The sequence below is a fragment of the Mustela nivalis genome (assembly GCF_964662115.1).
Source record: "Mustela nivalis genome assembly, chromosome: 1".
NCBI lineage: Eukaryota > Metazoa > Chordata > Mammalia > Carnivora > Mustelidae > Mustela > Mustela nivalis.
The window spans coordinates 44,889,246-44,909,964 of record NC_139020.1 but is presented as its reverse complement, the minus strand read 5'-3'; the positions used below and the strand labels follow the sequence as shown (position 1 = coordinate 44,909,964).

General features: G+C 35.0%; 1 protein-coding gene across 3 annotated transcripts in view; it reads right to left on the bottom strand.

The window, feature by feature from the left end:
* The window catches only part of ARL6 (ARF like GTPase 6), a 41,965-nt gene extending 22,645 nt beyond the window's left edge, over window positions 1-19,320 (bottom strand). The window contains exons 1-5 of one of the 3 annotated variants that reach the window (XM_082688385.1): window positions 18,888-19,320; window positions 16,026-16,175; window positions 9,994-10,055; window positions 9,487-9,555; window positions 5,718-5,812 (exon numbers count right to left, since the gene is read on the bottom strand). In XM_082688385.1, the coding sequence (XP_082544511.1) occupies window positions 5,718-5,812; window positions 9,487-9,555; window positions 9,994-10,055; window positions 16,026-16,148 (349 nt within the window). In that variant the 5' untranslated portion in view covers window positions 16,149-16,175; window positions 18,888-19,320. The remainder of the gene's footprint in view (window positions 1-5,717; window positions 5,813-9,486; window positions 9,556-9,993; window positions 10,056-16,025; window positions 16,176-18,887) is intronic. The other 2 variants (XM_082688386.1, XM_082688387.1) reach the window with 2 other exon arrangements.
* Between the last annotated feature and the right edge of the window lie 1,399 nt (window positions 19,321-20,719).

Here is a 20,719-nt window from a genome sequence, read left to right as displayed (position 1 = left end):
AAATCATATTAAGCACCTTTTCTGACTACAACGGTATAAAACAAGAAATCAATTACAAAAAAATGAACAGAAAAAACACAAATACATAGAGACTAAACAACCAATGGGTCAATGATGAAATTAAAAAAAAAAAACTTAGAGACAAAAATGAAAACATAATAGTTCAAAATTTTACAGAAATAGCAAAAAGCAGTTCTTTTTTTTAATAAAGATTTTATTTATTAATTTTTATTTAAGAAAGATTGGCATAAGCAGCATAGGGAGAGGGCAAAGGGAGAGAGAGAATCTCAAGCAGACTCTACATTGAGTGCAGAGCCTGATGCAGGATTTGACCTCAGAAACCCAAGATCATGACCTGACCCAAAATAAAGTCGGACACTTCACCAACTGACCAATCCAGACGTTCTGCAAAAGCAGTTTTTTTTTTTTTTCTAAGATTTTCTTTTTCAAGATCTCTTTTTGAGAGAGAGAGAAAGAATACACAGAGGAGTAGAGGGGCAGAGGGAGAGGGAGAAAGAGAGAAGCAAATGCAGGGCTCACTTCCCACATCCCACGAGAGAATTACCTGAGCTGAAATCAAGAGTCCAACACTTAACCAACTGAGCCACCCAGGCATTCCTCACAAAAACAGTTCTAAGAGGGAAGTTTATAGCAATGCAGGCCTACATCAAGAAACGACAACAAAATCTCAAATAAACATATGATTCTTTGCCTAAGAGAAATAGAAAAAGAACAACAAACAAAGCCCAAAGTTACTAGAGGGAGGAAATAAAGTTCCAGGAGAAAATAAATGACATAGAGACTAAAAAGCCAACTGAAAAGATCAATGAAACCAATATAAATAAAACTGATACACCTTTAGCCAACTCATCCAGGAAAAAAAGACATAAAGAACTCAAATGAATACAATCAGAAATGAAAGAGAAGACTGAAGACAAACCACAGAAATACCAAGAATTATAACAGACTGCTATGAAAAATTATATACCAACAAATTGGACAACCTGGAATAAATGGATAAATTCCTAGAAACATACAATCTTCCAAGACAGAATCGGAAGAAACAGAAAATCTGAACAGACTGACTGCTAGTAATAAAATTGAATCAAAAACAAAAGATTCCTAAAAAACAAACCAAAACAAACAAAAAACCAGTGGGCTTCACAGGTGAATTCTACCAAACATTTAAAGAAGAGTTAATACTTACCCTTCTCAAACTATTCCAAAAAATAGAAGAAGAAAGAAACCTTCCAAATTCATTCTAAAAGGCCAGCATTACTCTGATACCAAAACCAGAAAAAACACTCTAAAAAAAGCATCTGACAAAATATAACATCAGTTTATGATAAACTCTCAACAAAGTGGGGTTAGAGAGAACATACCTCATCATAATAAGGCCACATATGAAAAACTCATAGCTAACATAATACTCAATGGTAGAAAACAGTGTTTTTCCTCTAATAGTAGGAACAAGACAATGATGTCTACTCTTGCCACTTTTATTGTGGTTACTGTTGTAGCCACAGTAATTAGACAAGAAAAAGAAATAAAAGGTATACAAACTGGCAGAGAAAAGTAAAACTGTCACTCACTGCTTACAAATAAGTAAAACCAAAAGTTCCACCATAAACTATTGAAAATAAATGAATTCAGTAAAGTTACAGGATACAAAATTAATAAACAGAAATTAGTTGTATACACCAATAATGAAGCAGCAAAAAGAGAAATTAAGAAAACAATCCCATTTACAACTACACAAAAAGAATAAAATGCCTAGGAATAACCTTAATCAAGGAGGTAAAAGACTTGTACTCTGAAAACTATAAGGCACTGATGAAAGAAACTGAACACAACACAAACAAATGGAAAGATACACTATGTTCATGGATTAGAAGAATACTGTTAAAATGTCTGTACTACCCAAAGGAACCTACAGATTTAATGCAATTCCCATCAAAATACCAGTAGTATTTTCCACTGAAATAGAACAAATAATTATAAAATTTGTATGGAACCACAAAAGACTCCAAATAGCCAAAACAATCTTGAGAAGAACAAGGTTGAAGGTATCACAATCCCAGATATGAAGCTATAGTACATAGCTACAGTAATCAAAATAGTATTGCACTGGTACAAAAATGGACATACAGATCAATGAAACAGAATAGAGAACCCAGAATTAAACCTATGCTTATATGTTCAGCTCATCTACGACAAAGGAGGCAAGAAAATACAATGGGAAAAGACAGTCTTTTCAATACATGCTATTGGGATAACTGGATAGCTACACACAGAAGAATTAAACTGAACCACTTTCTTAAACCATATATAAAAATAAACTCAAAATGGATTAAAGACCTAAATTTAAGACCCAAATCCATAAAACTCCAATAAGAAGACATAGTAATCTCTTGGATATCAGCTGTAGCAACATTTTTCCCTCAGGTAAGGGATATAAGAGAAAAATAAACTACTGGTACTACATTAACCTAAAAAGCTTTTACACAGTGAAGGAAACTATCAACAAAATGAAAAGGCAACCTACTGAATGGGAGGAAGTATTTCCAAATCATATATCTGATAGGAGATTAATTTCCAAAATATATAAAGATCTCATACAACTAAATACTGAAAAACACTAATAATCCAATTTGAAAATGGCAGAGGACCTGAAAAGATATTTTCTGAAGAAGACATACTGATGGCAAATAGAAAAGATGTTCAGTATCGTTAATCATCAGGAAAATACCAACAAAATCTACAATGAGGTATCACCTCATACCAGTCAGAATGGCTAGTATCAAAAAAACAAGAAAATCAAGTGTTGGTGAGAATGTAAAGAAAAGGGAACCCTAATGCACTATTGGTGGGAATGTAAATTGGTTCAGCCACTATGGAAAACAGCATGGAGGTTCCTCAAAAAATTAAAATTCTTAGATATACCATACAAGCCAGTAATTCCAGTACTGGGTATTTATTCCAAGAAAACAAAAATGATTTTGAAAAGAAATATTCACCCCTATGTGTACTGCAGCATTATTTAGAGTAACAGCAAACAGAAGCAACCTAAATGTCCATCATTAGATGAATAGATAAGAAGATGTGGTAAACAATTAATAGAATATTACTCAGCTATAAGGGACAAGCTCTTGCCATTTGTGACAAGGTAGATAGACCTAGAGAGTGTTATGCTAAGTGAAATAAGTCACAGAAAAACAAATACCATGATTTCACTTATATCCAGAATCTAAAAACCAAACAAATGAATAAAAACACAACAAAACAAAGACTCATAAATATAGAGAACAAACTGGTGGTTGCCAGAGGAGACAGGGTGGGAGGGATGGGTGAAATAGGTGAAGGGATTAAGAGGTACAGACTTCCAATTTTGAAATAAGTAAGTCTTTCCTATTCTCCAAGAATAGGTAGAAGCAGAAGAGTGTGGAGAATATGACCCCAAATTTTAAGTAATAACAAGAAAAAATACCAAATTGTTAATACTGGTATTTTGAAAAGAGGGTAGGGCTGGCAAGTATAGCATAAGGAATATAGTCAATAATATTGTAATAACTTTGTATGGTGACAGTAACTACACTAATCGTGGTAAGCACCACATGATATATATAATTGTTAAATCACTATATTATATACCTGAAAGTAATGTAACATTGTATGTCAACTATATTTCAGTAAGAAAGTAAAATTAAATTAAAAAATTTTTGGGACGCCTGGGTGGCTCAGTTGGTTAGGCAGCTGCTTTCGGCTCAGGTCATGATCCCAGCGTCCTGGGATCGAGTCCCACATCGGGCTCCTTGCTCAGCAGGGAGCCTGCTTCTCCCTCTGCCTCTGCCTGCCATTCTGTCTGCCTGTGCTCGCTCTCTCTCCCTCTCTCTCTCTGACAAATAAATAAAATCTTTAAAAAAAAAAAAAAAATTTTTAAAGTTCATGTATACCTCAGCTGAGAAATCCTTCCTTGGGAATAATCTCCCCCAAAATAAATTCATCAGTACATAAAGATAACTCATTTGAACAAGTCTTCAGCTAAGGAAACCAAGTTTTCCATTGTATTTGAAGCTGATTTTGTAGGAATCATTTCATCTTTTTGGCAACATTATAACAGTATTTGAAGAAAAGTGGAAAGATTAACACAAAGGGAATGCATGATCAAAAATGCATTCTCAATCCAGATAATCCAGTTAAAGACATAAGTTTTTAGAAGTGCAAGAGTCACATAAAATGTACAGTCTAGATAATTATTACCCCAAATATATGAATAAGCTTAAGGTTGTTCAATAAAAATAACAGTTATTGTGGTTAAACAGGAAGAACTGTTAGAAAGCCTCACATTATTTCCATTCTATTCCTAACAAATACACACTTCTTTTAAACCATCACCTCTTCCTAAGTCATAGCACAAAGACCACTTAAATCTTCTCCCATGAATAAAACTAGAAATGCAGAGTTCCACAATACTTACTGGAGAAATGTATTGTAGAGAAAAAAAAGAATATCCAATAATAGGTAAAACAGAATAAATGGTCGCTATTCTCATAGTACAGCTTATTAGTCACTATTAAAAGAATAATTACATATATACATTGATTTAAAAGAATTTCCAGGGGCGCCTGGGTGGCTCAGTGGGTTAAAACCTCTGCCTTTGGCTCAGGTCACGATCCCAGGGTCCTGGGATTGAGCCCTGCATCTGGCTGTCTCTGCTCAGCAAGGAGCCTGCTTCCTTCTCTCTCTCTCTGCCTGCCTCTCTGCCTACTTGTGAGCTCTGTCTGTCAAATAAATAATAAATAAAATCTTTTTTAAAAAAAAGGATTTCTGGCATTTAGTGTTCTCCAAGAATAGGTAGATGCAGAAGAGTGTAGAGAATATGACCCCAAATTATAAGTAATAACAAGAAAAAATACCAAATTGTTAATACTGGTATTTTGAAAAGAGGGTAGGGCTGGCAATTACAGTTTAAAAACAGAAAGAGGGGCCCTGGGTGGCTCAGTTGGCTAAGCATATGCCTTTGGCTCCGGTCATGATCCCAGAGTCCTGGGATCGAGTCCAGCATCAGGCTTCTTGCTCAGCCGGGAGCCTGCTTCTCTCTCTGCCACTGCCTGCCACTCTGCCTGCTTGTGCTCTCTCTCTCTCTCTGACAAATAAATAAAATCTTTAATAAATAAATACAGAAAATATCTGTTTTAGAAGAGTTCTCGAATAAATATGTAAGAAATGCTGCTTATATATATATACATGTCTGCAAACATAGTAACCAAAATAATTCTAATGACAGTTGAAATACATGGATATTTACTTCTTTCTTTTTTCCCTGTCTTCATTTTTTGCTACTGACACATATTATTTATGCAATCAGAACATTTTAATTTTAGGGAAAATAAAGGTTGGAGACCTGGAAAACACTGCTTTGAAATTTAAAAAATATAAGATGCTATCGGTAGATATGAATTCTGAATAATTACTGTATTTTAAAATTCAAAAAAAAGGAAGTAATACATTCATTAATGTAGAGAGCTGTTGAATCATTATATTGTATACTTGAAACTAATAGAACACTGTATGTTAATTATGTTTCAATAAGAAAAATTTTAAAATTTTAAATAAGAGAGAACTACATAGAATACTTCTGCCAATACCAAAGAGCAAAAAAAAAAAAAATCTTATATAAACAGACCCTAAAGCACAAATATCACAGACACACATACCTGGATGATTTAGCAGAGTATCAAGTTCTTCTTTGGCCACAACCATTCTTAATCTATCACTACTATCAATGACAAAAATAATGGCTTGTCCTTCTCTGTATAAAGAATGAGAAAAAGTAAAGGTAAACTTACACATTTTTCCATGTGTAGCATTCATTTGCATTTCCTACCCTCTGTATTATCTTTTCATTACGTATTAGTTTATATGAGTGACTAATATGTTACCATTAGTCATATTTCATATAAAATAATTTCTTTTAGGTTGGTTGATAATATGGTACATTTAATGCTTGTTTCATAATTTTTAAAAATTGTAAGTGAAACTATAATCCTATTACACAGATGCATTCATTATTAATATTCTCGGGTAAATCAATTTTGTTATTTTTTTCTGTATATTCACATGGGAGTACCTACATTTGTACTTAAGTGGAATCTTGCTGTTTTATACCCTGCCTTTCTCACACACATTTCCTTGATCTTTTTTTGCAGTATAGTTTGAACTACTTTTTAATGAAACATTAAAGTTCTACACCACTGTTTCTCAAATATATCTTACCATAACCATAGTGAAAAATACATTTTATATTAGGATGCAGTAAACATGTAAGTATATGTAACTACATTTGAAATAAGTTTCCAGAAATAATACTTACAAATAGCTTTTATTTTATTCTATTTCATTTTTTTTAAGCTGATAACCAGCCACTGAAATGGCTTTAGCATTCATTTACAGATCACAGTGGCACTTAAAAAAAAAAAAAATCACTGATTCCCTCTGCAACTTTCTTTTAATTATTATAAAATATCCCATTGCATGGATATGTCATCAAATACTGTGAACTTAGAGATTATTTTTAATTTTTATTACTGTGAAAAACTTTGGAATAAAAATCCTCCTAAATACATTTTTAAAATTTCTAGATATCTTAAGACTTGTAATTAGGAATTTCTAGGAATACATACCAAATTTAAAGTTTTAGGTAAACATTGACAAACTGTATTCCAGAAATACTTTAACAATTTATACTACCAGTACTTCTCTCACCCCCTTTCCAGCACGGCTCTTAACATCCTTTTCCATTTTTGTCATTCTAACAACATAATATTTTATATTGTATTTCATTAATTGCTAGTAAAGTTTACTATCTTTGCATATATTTATTGGGCCTTTTACCTATTTCTGTGAATCACTTATTCCATTCACAAACTAAGAATTTAAAAGTTCAATATCATTAGCAATTACATGAATATAAAAATAAAACACTTTTGAGTACCACTTTCTCCTATCATTTAAAAAAAATGAACATAGGTTATCACCAGTCATACATTAACTTTAGCCACAGAAACAGATATGATTGGAAATATCTGCCAACAGTTTTAAAAATGTTCAATCTCTTTGAGCCAATAATTACATTTCTGGAATTTATGCTAAGGACACATGAACTATGACAAAGATTTATGCAGCAAGGTGTGTTAACTGGAGGATTATTTATAATCTTCAACAACTGAGAACAGCTTTTATGTCCAAAACCAGAATGATTAAAAAATAGGCATAGGCATATGAAAAAATAATAAGCAGCCAGTCATTACTTATATTCTTTGTATGTTTTTATGTTTTTCCTGATTTATTCTGATCATTTAATGTTATCTAAAAAAGCAGGGTAAAAAACTATATGTGGTACATAACTTAGAAGACTCTTTTCTCAATTATGTAAAGTATATATTTTATATTTCAAAAGGAAAAACACAAAAAGATTAACAATGGTAAATTTATTATAAGTGAGATTTATAGAAAAAAATTTTATATTCTTTTCTACATTTTCTAAATATTAAAAAATGTGTACTCCTTATATTTTATACTTTATTTTTCATATTATAAAGATAATAGCAATAATTATATAATAATCAAAATTACAGTATCAAATAAATAACAAAGTAAACTTCCCTTCTAATCTTAGTGTTGCAAAAACAAATGTTATTAATGGTTTCGTGCACATGCCACTAAATTATTTTTCTTCTCTAAATATACCAAGTACATATTTTTGTTAAGAGTAGTAATATTCTTTTTATAATTGAGATATGCCATTATAAGCAGTGTTCAAAACATTTTCTTCTATCTATATCTTTGTCCACAAGTGCTAGTCATAGGATACTTCTTCAAGAAAAAAAAATATGGCTAGAGAGCAAGAAAATTTTTCATTTTATAAGATACTGATAAATTTCTCTGAAAAAGATGTTACATTCCTACCAGTGGCTTATTTTGCCATCGTAGACTTAATCTTTTTAACCTCTTTCAGTCTAATAGATTAAAATGCACTTGTTCTTTCATAATTAGAAAAAGATAGATATAGTCTATTATTGTAGATGTCTCCATAGTAACCATATTCACTATTCAACCTACAATTTAGCTACAGTGTTCCTAATTAACTTCTTCCAGTAAGGTTTTGAAGGAAAAGGAATTAAAATCTGAAACGTTTCCTTTTCTTGAAACTATTTTCTATGTATTTTTGTTATCTGTAATTAAAATAAATGTTATTTTAAAAATAGTAGCTAAAATAAATACATTTAAATAAAAAAGAATTATCAACTAACTGGAGGAAGAAAAAAATAATCCTAAACTAAAAACTCAGGTTTCCTAAAAAACAAAAAACAAAAAACAAAAAAAACCAACCCCCCCCCAAACAATTCACATTTCCCCCAGAGAATTTAATGTAAGGTACCATAAACATGCCAATTTTCTTTTACCAAACTGACTCTCAAATCTGAAGAACTCTTTTCTCTGTATCTCAGAGGTCCTCTAGATCTGTACAATTTGAACATGATTTCAATCTATTAAATCACTCATTGAAAAGAATATCTGTTTGTTCTCACATTAGCAGGAAAGAACTATTCAATAAAAATTAAATTATGACCTGGCAGTCATCTCATAACCATTCCAAGACAAGAATTCCTAATGACAGTTAGTCAAGGGATACTGGTTTTAAGTTTCAGACTCCAAAAGTAAGTTACATTGCTTTTACATGAAGAGTCCTTGCAATATGGACAGTTAACGTATTTGTTTTAATACCACACACAAATCCTGAGAGGTCAAAATAATCTGGGTACAGGAACTTGACCATTCTTAATCTGAAGTAACTAGTGAGCACTTTATTAGCATATGCTGAAAAATATCTTGTTTAGAACTGTTTTTAGAACAAATGGATCAACTGTTAGTTACTACTGTTATTTTAACTAAATTTGTTTAATAAATACTTACTGATCTATATGCCTGGCATCATACTTGACCTTGAAGAAATAATCTGAATAAGAAATAATGCCTGCTCTTGAGCAGTTCACACCCTCCTTAGAGAGGTAGCTATGGTACAAGACTTGAAGACATAAATAATATGGTAAAATACTGTGTGGACACTGGGAACAGAGTAACCGGGCAAAATGGTGGAATTTCACAGAGGAGGTGACTTCTGAGTTAACCTTAAAGCATTACTATATTAACTTTAAACTGCAACAAAATAGAACAGGATATTAAAAACAGAGAGAAAAGTATGCAAAGATGCAAGGTCATGAATGGCCTGAAAAATCTAAGAAACAATATGAACTATGATTAAACTTTTTCATTAGAAAACATTTTCACTTTTTCTTTAGAAAATGTGCTTAAATTATATGAAAAATAAATAGTGCAACCTAGCCCATGTAATCCTTTGAATTTGTTGATCATTTTTATTAAAATGCATTCACCTAATTAACCAACACTTATAAACATACTTACTTATAATAGTGTTCCCAGAGATTTCTGTATCTTCCTTGACCTGACATGTCAAACACTGTAAAAGACAAACTACAGAAAAAAAACAAAAAACAAAACCAAACACCGAAACAAAACAAATCATGACTACATTATAAGATACTAAAATAAGGTATCACTTTTACTTAAAATTTTAAATTGTTTTCAAAGAAACCACCCTTGAATATACAATATTCAACTTGAGCCAATTTTCAAGTATGAGTCCCACAAAACAAATTTTGTAATATAAATATGATTTTGTAATGAATAACACATAAAAAAAGATGTTTTCCTTGCTAGTGAGATTATCAGTTTGTCTAAAGTCTAAATTCTAAAAAATAATCCGGAGGTAGTGGTACAAATAATTTACCATCTATGGACTTCTGAAAAAAAAATTACTTTTTCTAAGAGTAGAAAGAATGACTAGGTAGATCTAATATTATCACTTTTCACCCACAACTTCTTAGTCACAAGTATAATAAAGTGGATTACCTGGATGATTTGAATTTCTCTATGCTGAATCCTATGGTTGGAACTATATCTTGTGATTGAGCCTTCAAGAGAAAAGATAAATTGAGAAATCTGCAACTACAAAAGATGAATTTTTCCTTGGGCTAAAAAAAGCATCCAGGTTTCCAATTCTAAAATTTGTCACTGAGGAGATGACAATTAAACAAAACTATAATTTTTGCAGTGGGATCATTGTGTGTGAATTCTTTACAGAAGCTTAAGGTTTACTAATTATGAAATGTTTATATCTTAATTCACATTTTGTGGCTTGCTGCAAGTTCCCATAGCTGTATTGTGGATTCATGAGTCATTCTGAATTCACATATATATATAGTTTATACATATATACTGCGGACTGTTCTCATATCTAGATGGTGAATTTAAATGGTCCCTGCTTTCATGGAGCTTATTATCTAGAGAAAGTAAATAACAGTAACCAAGTAAACTACAAGTGACCATGATTTCAGACAGTGCAGTGAAAGGTGAATTGGGGATGGGAGGCGGTGGGGGAGGAGCAATGGTATGGGGCATGGGCAAAGGATGCTGTGAGAAAAAGTCTCTCTGAGGAGGTCATATCTGACCCAAGAGAGAATATGAAAAAGGAGAAAAGTTATGACAAGATCTTGGTAAAGAACATTCCAGTCAAAGGAATTAGCCAGTACAATGACCCTAATGCAAGCAGGAACTTGCCACTCAGGCAAAGTATAAGGCCTGTATGTCTAAAATGTCCTGAGTAAGGCAGACAGCTATATGTAACAAAGAGCTGTGGAGCCTTGAAGGCCATGGTGGGGAATTCTGTATGGAGAAGAGATTACAAGGGGGCAAGAGTACACCAGGAGATCTGTTAGCAAGTCCCACAGGCAATTAAAACACCTTAAACTGACAAGACATCAAACCCCTCCTAACACTTCCACCATCAAAACTATTCCTCCTTTTGAATAAAAAACACCATCTACTTTCTGATAACCTATGAGTCACTCTTGACTCCTCCTTTTCTTACATTTTTTTTATATAAACATTCTCAAGTTGGTCCTATCTCACTAACTTAGTTCAGGCCCTTATCATTTCTTGCTTTGATTTACTACAAAAACCTACAAAAACCTTCTAATTACTCCTAATCGTTAATGTGACTCCTTAGACTAGCTACTCAACTTCTCCAAACCTTGGTTTTCTCAAATGTGAAATCTATTATTATCTTTAACTTTTAAAGTTATCATGATAATTAAATGAGTTACTGAATGCAATATACTCAACACAGTGTCTGGTCCATTGGACATACTCAGCAAATACTAAACAAAATACCATAAGTATACTGTCATTGACTTCAGTCTTTCCAATTTTCTCTATACAGCCACAGTACAACTTTAAAAGAAAAACAAAAAACAAAAAAACCTTTAATTCATTATGTTGCATTTGTGTGAAAACAGGAGTAGAGGGTAAATTGTTGCTCCAAACCATTATGTTCAATTTGGTAGTCCACTTCTGGAAATTTAAAATTCAAATGAAAAGACAGCAGCTGAAAAGTCACTGGAACTTAACCACCTTAGAAGTAATGTAGTAGTGAAAAGGCCTCTCTGGAGATGCCTGGTTTTGCCTTTCTAAAGCTTGTTTATTCAGCTTTTCTTTCCATCCTGTGAGCTGCCTTATTCTTCCAAAAATATCATTCTGTTTATGTTAGAATTTATTTCCTGCCATTCAGAGTCCTGCCTCAGTCCTTACGGTTTCTTCACTGCACAAAAACTTTGGAATAGTTTCCTAACTTTTGTTGTCCCAAAATACTCCACTGTTTTGACTTTTGATTTTGATCACAATTGTGGAAAAAATCACCAGTTATTACTATTAGCAAAAAATACTAATAATAAAAAAGTGAGGAAATTAAATGTTTAAAGAAATCTCAGAAAATATACCTCAAAATAGTAGCCCTATCTTCACTGAACTGTAATTAGAACACTTGTCTAGCCTCCCCACAATCACCCAACTTCTTCACAGACTTTTTTTGCTTCCCAGAGCTTCTCTTTTAACTTGCTGTTCTACTTAACAAGGATAAAATTAATCAACTTTCTTCCCATCACTTTTTTTTTTCTTTTAAGGACAGAGAGAGTATACATTAGCAGGAAGATAGGGAGAGGGAGAGAACATAAATCTGGGTGATGTGGTAGTATGACAGGATTTATGCTGGCAAAGGGAGGTAATGCAAATTGGGGAAACAAGGTACTTATAGGGTACATTTCTAAGAAGATACACTTAAGACCGGATTCTTGAGTCATCAAGTTAAAATATCTCCCCACCCTCATTCATCAGTTTAGAAAACACCAGCAACCTCAATATATTGACAATAAATAAGCATTAAGATAGCCTAAAGCCAGTTTGGGTCCAGAAGTATCTAGTTATCTAGAAATTGATTTTAACCCACAAAAAATAAGAGACACAACTATAAAATGAGTTATGTGATTTTTTTTGCATTGTAGATTTCTGTAATTAACTTAATTCATTAAAAATTATGTTTCTAATAGTGGACGTAAGTTCACAAGAGATTTCTTCAGTTCAGATACATGAGGAAACAAGTGTTTTATCTATACCTGTGTGATAGAAGTTTTGAGGTCTTTAAGAAATTCTATTTCAAGTGGTCTTTTGGCTATCAGCACCAAATTAAAAACAAAAACAAAACAGAAAAAAAAACGCAAAGCAACTTACTGTGCTCTCAGGATCTAAAGGATAATTAACTAAAGATTAAGTCTCAGGAAGTGGTATCAGAAAATAGGTGATCCCCTTAAAATATCCCTATAGCAAGTCTAGGCTAGTTCCATAATTTACCAGAGATAACAGAGAAGCAGAGATGTTGGAAAGCACTGGAAGATTAATTTAAAAAGCCTTATTTATTGGCTGTGCACTCAGGTTTTCCTGCGGGCTCTCCCTAACTAACGTGGTGCATTAGACAGGGTTAAGAGGTCACAAGGCCAGTCTGAAATGGGGGTATTAGAGTATTTTAAGATCACAGAGTACATGGTATCTCCTCTTTCTGCCCCAAATCCCTAGAAATGACAAAAGAAATTATGAAAAAAAAAATCCCTAAGTAGGTTAAAAAATAAGAGCAAGTGTCTTTAAAAGTATATCCTTGTTCAGAGAAGAAAGGTATTCCCATTCATATCCAAGATTATTCCTATGGGAATAACCATGCCTTGGAAAATCACTATACTATCAGGGATGATGGTAAGAGACTGTAATTTCTATGCTGTTTTTTGAATGTTATTTCTGCCAATTTGAGTACAGCAGACATTGGGGAACTGGTCCATTTTGTGGCTATATATTATTTTTAAGAGAAGGAAAAGTGAGGGAGTGGGAGAGGGAAAGAGGAAATCCCAAGCAGGCTCCATGCTCAGCACACAGCCTGATGTGGAGCTCAACTCCACAACCCTGAGATCATGACCTGAGCCAAAAACAAACAAGAGTCAGATGCTTAACTGATTGAGCCACCACAGCACCATTTTGTGGCTATTAATGGTGGCTCCGGTTTCAGTTATATTCTACCTATTTGAGAGTAATTTTTTTAAAAGATTTTATTTATTTATTCGAGCAAGAGAGAGAGAGAGAGAGAGAGGAGGGGCAGAGGGAAAGGGAGAGAATCTGGAGCCGACTCTGTGTTGAGCTCAGAGCCCGACAGAAGGCTCAATCCCAGGACCCTGAGATCATGACCTGAGCTGAAATCAAGCATCAAGACACTTAACCGGTTCATAGCCACCCAAGACTAGTTAAATTTTTTTTTTTTTTTTTTTTACTTTTGAGGCAATTCCTTAATGTAGAGAAAAATGCAAACCCCTCTGATAGAATAGGCCCTTAACCTAAAAATACTTCCTTATACTCTTGCTTACTGCTGATAGGTTCACCTACAGAAGTTCAGGTCACCAGTCACTGAGATTCTTAAGCATTAACCCAGCCTGATCTGCTCATAGCTGATCTACAGTACTGATTACGGACCAAAGCACAACTGGGTATGGTTCTACTTTTAACATATACTCACTGTTCTCTTAAGTTCAATTCTGGACCCCATTCCACTGTGTAGGATGCTTTATCTCCCTCTTAAGAACTGATAAATTTCTTGTAATCACCTAGATCAGGAGACAGATTTCTAATGTATGTGGGCTTTTTTAACCTTTTCCCCCTATTTCACATATAGAAAAAAATTCATTAAATGATATTTCTCTAATTCACCTCCTTCAATTTATTACTCTCCATGGGTAGAGAATTATTCCTTTGTTCAGTTTGTGGGATAGAACTGAGCATTCTTGGTTCTGCCTCTCTCTACTCTCTCATTTGAGTGCCATAAGCCTATCACAAGCATGCACTCTCATCTGATCTTAGCCAAGAAATGGATCTTTCCCCAAGCAGTAGGATCTTTCCTACTGGGAAACCCCAAAGTTTTGGGAGGTCAATCTCAATACAATCAAGTGTTAGCAAGTCCTCTTAACAGACCTAACCTTTGCCCTCCAAAATTAAATAAAGGTGATATTTTTTATCTTTGCCTGACTTCAGCATGTATACCTCAGCTGACTCCCAATTCAGCTGAGGAACTCCTTAAAACACCTAAATTGCCTTCCAAATCCATTTTCAGTTTCTTATCCTGACCATCTCACACTAACTCCCACCTGAAAATACACCAGCAGTTACCTATTCTTATGTGGTAAACTCCTCTATGTAGAAGGGAATAATGACCAAGGAAAAAAAAAAAAAAGAAAGAAAGAATGGTGTTTTTGTATTTCAGAGCAATCTCCAAAGGTAAAACTGAAGCTACTGCAAAATAAAATGGAGTAGTAAGGTTGCTTATTCTGCCCAACCCAAAACACTGTTTGGAGGCAACTACCACATTTAGGAGCAATTATTTCCCATTCTCTAGCCATTTACTCATTAACGGTATCAGCTTCTTAGTTTCTGCCCTATCTGTATGTAGTTTATATTATTTTTTCCCTCTATATTTTTCATTAATTCACTAATGGCTTTTGCCTAAATAAGTGTATTTACAACTGTAAATGTTAGTTGTCTATCCAATAACCATACTCCTCTTCTTCCATAGTTATAAGACCCCTATTATTTTTGGAAGCAGCAGTATGACCTGCTTTAAAAAAAAAAAAAATCCAGCTTCATTTACAGATAAGGGTAGCCAATGAGACAGAAGTTAGGAATCATTACTTGGTGCTTCTGGGTAAGTTCTTTAAAGAAGGCTTATTTAGCAAGTGGGCCCCTTCTTTTGCCTTGATTCTTTTTTCCTCCGTGTGACTTAGAATACAGGTAACCAAGGTGACCATGTGGAGATCTTGAAAACGGGCACTTAGAACAGCAGGAAAGGAAGATAGAAGATGCCTAGATGTCTCATGACTGACTACATAGATGCACTACCAGCCCTGGAAGACCTCTGGACTTACTTAGATTAGAAAAAGAAGGTTCTATCTTATTTAGTCTATTGTTATAAGGGTTTTCTTTTTAGGTAGCAAAAATCTATCTTCTATGTACCATGTGTTGAATGTGCTAGCTTTATTTATTTTTCAATTATTAAAATTACATGTTCATATACTTATTACTTAAATGACTTCAAGTCATTCTGCATATTATCACTGATATGCATACCACACTCCTGGGAAGCTGCTAATTATCCACTGAACCCATAAAAATGATTCACCATTCCCTCTGCTTTGTTTCTCTTGTAAAGAGGGAGCCAAAAAGAAAGCAATGCTACCTAAAAGTGAATTTCACAAATTTGTTAGGATTTTTTAAGAAAAAAAGACATTTGGAAAATATTCCAGATTAAATAATCAAGACTCACCTATATATCTGCATAAAATACACTGTAAATTATGTCTGATTGACATTTATTACTTTAAGCTACTACAAGTTAATAGGATTTCAAAATATGACTATATGAATAATGATGGCAATAATTACTGCAATAACACGCAAAAATATTTCTGCATGTTAACTTTCTCTAACAGAAAATACATAAAGCATCTAACAAAGATACTTACATTTGAAGGTTTAAGTTTGTTAATGATTGTTGTTTTGCCACTATTATCCAGCCCAAGGCACAAAACATGAACCTCCTTCTTCTTTAGGCCAAGCAAGCCTGAAAGTCTGTCTAGCAATCCCATATTGTGATTCAAATATTTACAAACCAGCTACAAATTAGAAAGTAAAAAAGATATATCAATCACAAACTTAGGTCTGGAAAATATAAGCACGAGCATAAAAAAAATTTAATAATTTAAAGACACAATCAGAAAAACCATGTCAATGTAGCATTGTATTTACTAAACAAAGTTTAAGCTGATTAGCACAAAGGACCTTATCTGAACTGCAGATTGGCAGCTTATATCCCTAGGCAACACAAAGAACAATGCCCTTGAAATAGATGTATATGTCTTCTGGTAAATTATAATATTTAGGATAAAAATATTGTTAAACTCAGTATAACATGGGAGTCTGGCACTTGTGATCTTGAAAGTATCTGCAGCCTTTCTAGAATATGTGCTGCCGAAGCGAGCACTGCAGCCTTTCTAGAAATCCAGAACAATGTATAGGCAAAGGAGTCCATGTACAGCCTAATGCTAAAGTTCAGAAAATAGAAGGCAGATCAGAAATGAGAAAAACTAAGATTTTGGTTATACTATTTGAGTTAAATAAATCTTCTGAAGCCAACCCCATTGTTGTACTATGCAATAATCTGAAGCAATAACTATTAAATTCACTGTTTTTGTTTGTTTGCTTGATTATATCTGGTTTAAGTTGCATTTTCTATCAAGTGAAACAAATACTAACAGATATATTTACTTTAATATATACTATATTGCTACAAACATCACTTGCTCATAACCTGCTATGAACTTTCCAAATGAAACTTTCTAAAGTGGTTCCCCTTGGGTCCATCACTCCCCAAAACATTATCATGGGAGAAGAGAGATATCCCTGTTGCCAGCCCTCAACTGGTGCAGGGACTGCTACAGCAATGGCTACAATCTGCCTACATCCCAAATATTTCCCCTTACTCTCCTAACCACCATTTTCAAAGTTCTCTAAATATTCATCTAATTTGATTGATTTATTCTCCTCTCCATCTAAAGTTCCAGAAGCCTGTCATCCCACAACTCTTTCATTATTTTTTACCTCACACTATCCTAAGCAAGGCCCATACCTTGAAGGATGTGAAGCTGCAGCAACTTAAATGATGAGGTTTCCAAGACAACGCATCAAAAGGAAGCTGCATCATGGATTTTTGCTAAGGCCCCTTGGGGGAGCATACTGATAGAAATTTCAAAACCAAATTTCAATGATGTGCAGAAAAGGGCAGGCACAGTGCCCCACAAGAGCATGGGGCCTATGAGAGATTCACAGTTGTCTTATCTAAGGGATGGGTTTGATTTCAGGTTCTCCATTTGTACCACTTTTCTCCTTGTGTTGGAGACTCAAATCTCACTCAATCCATTCCTTTAAATCTCAGTTTAAGGAACATTTGTAGAATCGGCAATACGTTAGCCTTCTAAACCAAGAAATAACTTCTTACACAGACTACTTTAGTTCAAAAGTAGATTTGCTATCCTCACTTTGCTATTTATTGTACTGAACATATTGATAAGAAGATAATATCTTACTCCTGAAGCAAATAATACATTATTCGTTAACTTTTTAAAAAAAATCTTGTTTTCCATTTTCCATACAATTTTGAACAAATTTAAAAAAAAAATGACCACTTCTCACATCATCATCCTCTGGGCATCCAGTAGAAAGCACTGTCAAACACTTGATACTTGAATATTCACTTTACAAAGAACACTGGATTGTGATTTTCCAGCCCTTTTTCATGGATTATTAAAACTAATGCTTGTTAATGAAATATTTTGGGACATACACTTTAGAAGTCAATTGCTCTAAAAGATGTTAACTATAGCCTTATACATATATGTTTCTATTTCTTAGTAATCATACATTTCTGTAACTTTTTACTTTTCCCATGTACGAGAAAGGAGGAAAGATAACAATTTAAGCCACTCAACATGTGTTCACCATGCCCTACGCGCACAATGGGAGATAAAGTTTTATGTAGCTCCCTATGCCTAAAGCCATGATTCGCAACTTTGGCTGCACACTGGAATCAACTACTGAATTAGTATTTCTGGTGATGGGATTAGGGCATCAGTATTTTTAAAAAACTACAAGTATTTCTGATGTACAGTTAACTACGGAGAACTGCTGGCTTTCAGAACCAAGTCCACGTGCAGTTTTTAGGGTTCAATCTGGCTCTGCTCTATCCTTAATTTTTTCTTATCTTACTGTTTTACTGCGCACCAGCCAATCAAATTCTCCTGGTTGTTATCTGAGAAACTGCTTTCTTTCTTTCTTTCTTTTTTTTTTTTTTTAAAGAAGAGAAACTGCTTTCTAAAGGATTACTTGTTGCCACAAAAGTCTTGAAGAATTAGGATGTTATCCACAGTAAAGAGCTTGGAAGGTAGTAAGCCGCAGACAGTGGCAGGGCAAAGAAACACACCATGAATGGTACTGCGTAAACTTAAAAAAAAAAAGTTCCTAGAGTGAATTATAGCACATTTTCAGTACTTCAAACATTTTTATTGATGAAATTTCAATCATTTCCCACACACTAAATAAAAACACGAATCTGGGCGGTGATAAAACCGAACAAATTCGCCCAAACCATGAGCCTTCTGAGATCCCTAGTACTAACCGCACAAATCCTCTGTCCTCTTCCACCTCTTTAGAAACAACGGTACGGAATGAAAAACAGTAAAGAGCAAAGTGCAATTCCAAAACGCGACAGGCGCGGTGCCGGTGGCGGCGGCGCTGCCTACAAAACAAGGGCGGAGGGAGAGGGAAGATACCTGGTTTTTGAAGTCAACCCTGCGGACCCAGGGGCTGAAGAGAACAGGAAAGGACCACTCGCTCGTATCCGTTTGTGGGATAAATATCGGGCGTCTCTCAGCCTTCGTCTCTATGCCGCCTCTGTAAGAATTCCTGCTCCTGAGCAGTGCCGCTTCTACAAGTTGGGTGAAGCGGCTGCCTGTGCCTCAGCCGGAGCATCAGTGGCTGGGCCGGCGCCTAGGCGCGTGGGGTTCCCTTGGCAACCGGACGTTCTTCCGGTCCCTAAGCCACGCCTCCTTGAACTTCTGAGCGTAGCCTTGGTGTTCTTGCTTACGGGATTGGAGAGCTCCGAGCTCCGGAGAACGTCAGAGGCACACAGAGGAGTATTAAAGGTGTGAAGACAAGTGGCGGGGTGAACAGCCGCCTTCTTGCGAAGAGAAGCGGCGTCCGAGTGGAGCATGATGGGAGTTGTAGGCGTGCGCACAGCCTGCTGGGAAATGCTTGGCGTCGCGTTTGCTGCGTGCGCTTCTTTCCGCCCACGTCTTTCTCAGACTCGCAGGGAAACATCTGCAATTCCAGCACGCTGGGGTGGGGGAGGAAGAACCTCTGCGTTTTTACCGGGCACGCGCAGAGCGTGGTGGCAACGGCCGGAGAACGCAGCTGGAGACGCGTGCGCCAGTTTCCCCGCTGCCCCTCCCACGGAGGCTTTCGGGGTCTTATAGGCCACAGACCCTGGAGCCCTGAAAACTGATACTGTGGGTAGGGAGTGGAGATGACACTGGTGTGAAAAGTCGGAAGCGTGACTTGGCAGAGGAAGTATGCCTGTAACCTGGCGGCTTAGCTGTGTGATCGCCTAAAGAGATGTACACTAGCCATAATCGGTGATGAGATTACTGTCCCCAGAATCAAATCTGTAGGTGGTCAGGAGGAGAATAGTCTGAATGCTCAACGTTAACTACCTTTTAAAATTGCCCTGGGATTTTACAGTAGCAGTGATACTCCAGTTGAAAATATTTAGATTTACTTATTTGTCCACATTTTTATAACCTCGTTTTCCAAGGGACAGACTACATTTGGAATAATCTTTCAACCTACCTAGCCTCACCCTTCCCACCACCCACACCAATGAGTGGTTTTCATGGATGAAACCCTTCCTCTTAGAAGTTTCCTTTACAGTTTCCTTTTTGGCCGGGAGTATGGGACACCACCCCCCACACACACCTCCACCAAACAGACACACACTAGCTAGGGTTATGTTTTTACCACCCTGCCTGATCTTTGGCCCATTAATTATACCTATTAAGCGGACTAGGACGGTGAAAAAAGACTACAAGAACTATATAAAATTAATGAGGGGAGTGTTTATGTGGATGATTATAGGGGGATGTTTTTGTTGTTATGTTTCCAAATTTGTAACAGCGGTTGTTTTACAATGAAAAACAGTATGGTTCTGGGTAAGTGACTCTTGAAAGGCTAAAACTAACAAAAACTCAATAGTTCTGTATTCCAAAATGTTTACAATGTCCTTAAAAAAAATGGGAGTATGGATATGTTCTTCCTAACTGTGTGGCCTTAGGCCATTTAACACTTCATGCTCATGCTTTAGCTTCCTCACTTTCAAAAATACACTATCTCATTTGGTAGTTTTGAGGATTGAATAGATTTAAAAAGTATATTGTTTGGCACATAGTAGGTGTTCAGTAAACAAGTTCCTGTCTTCCTTTATCCTGAAATTTTTATTATATGGATAGGATTTGACCCAATTCCTAAATATTCTGGTTCATTAACTTCTGACTGTAAATCCATTTTCAGGGAAGTACTGATTTATTTTCATTGTGTCGGGCATTAGTGA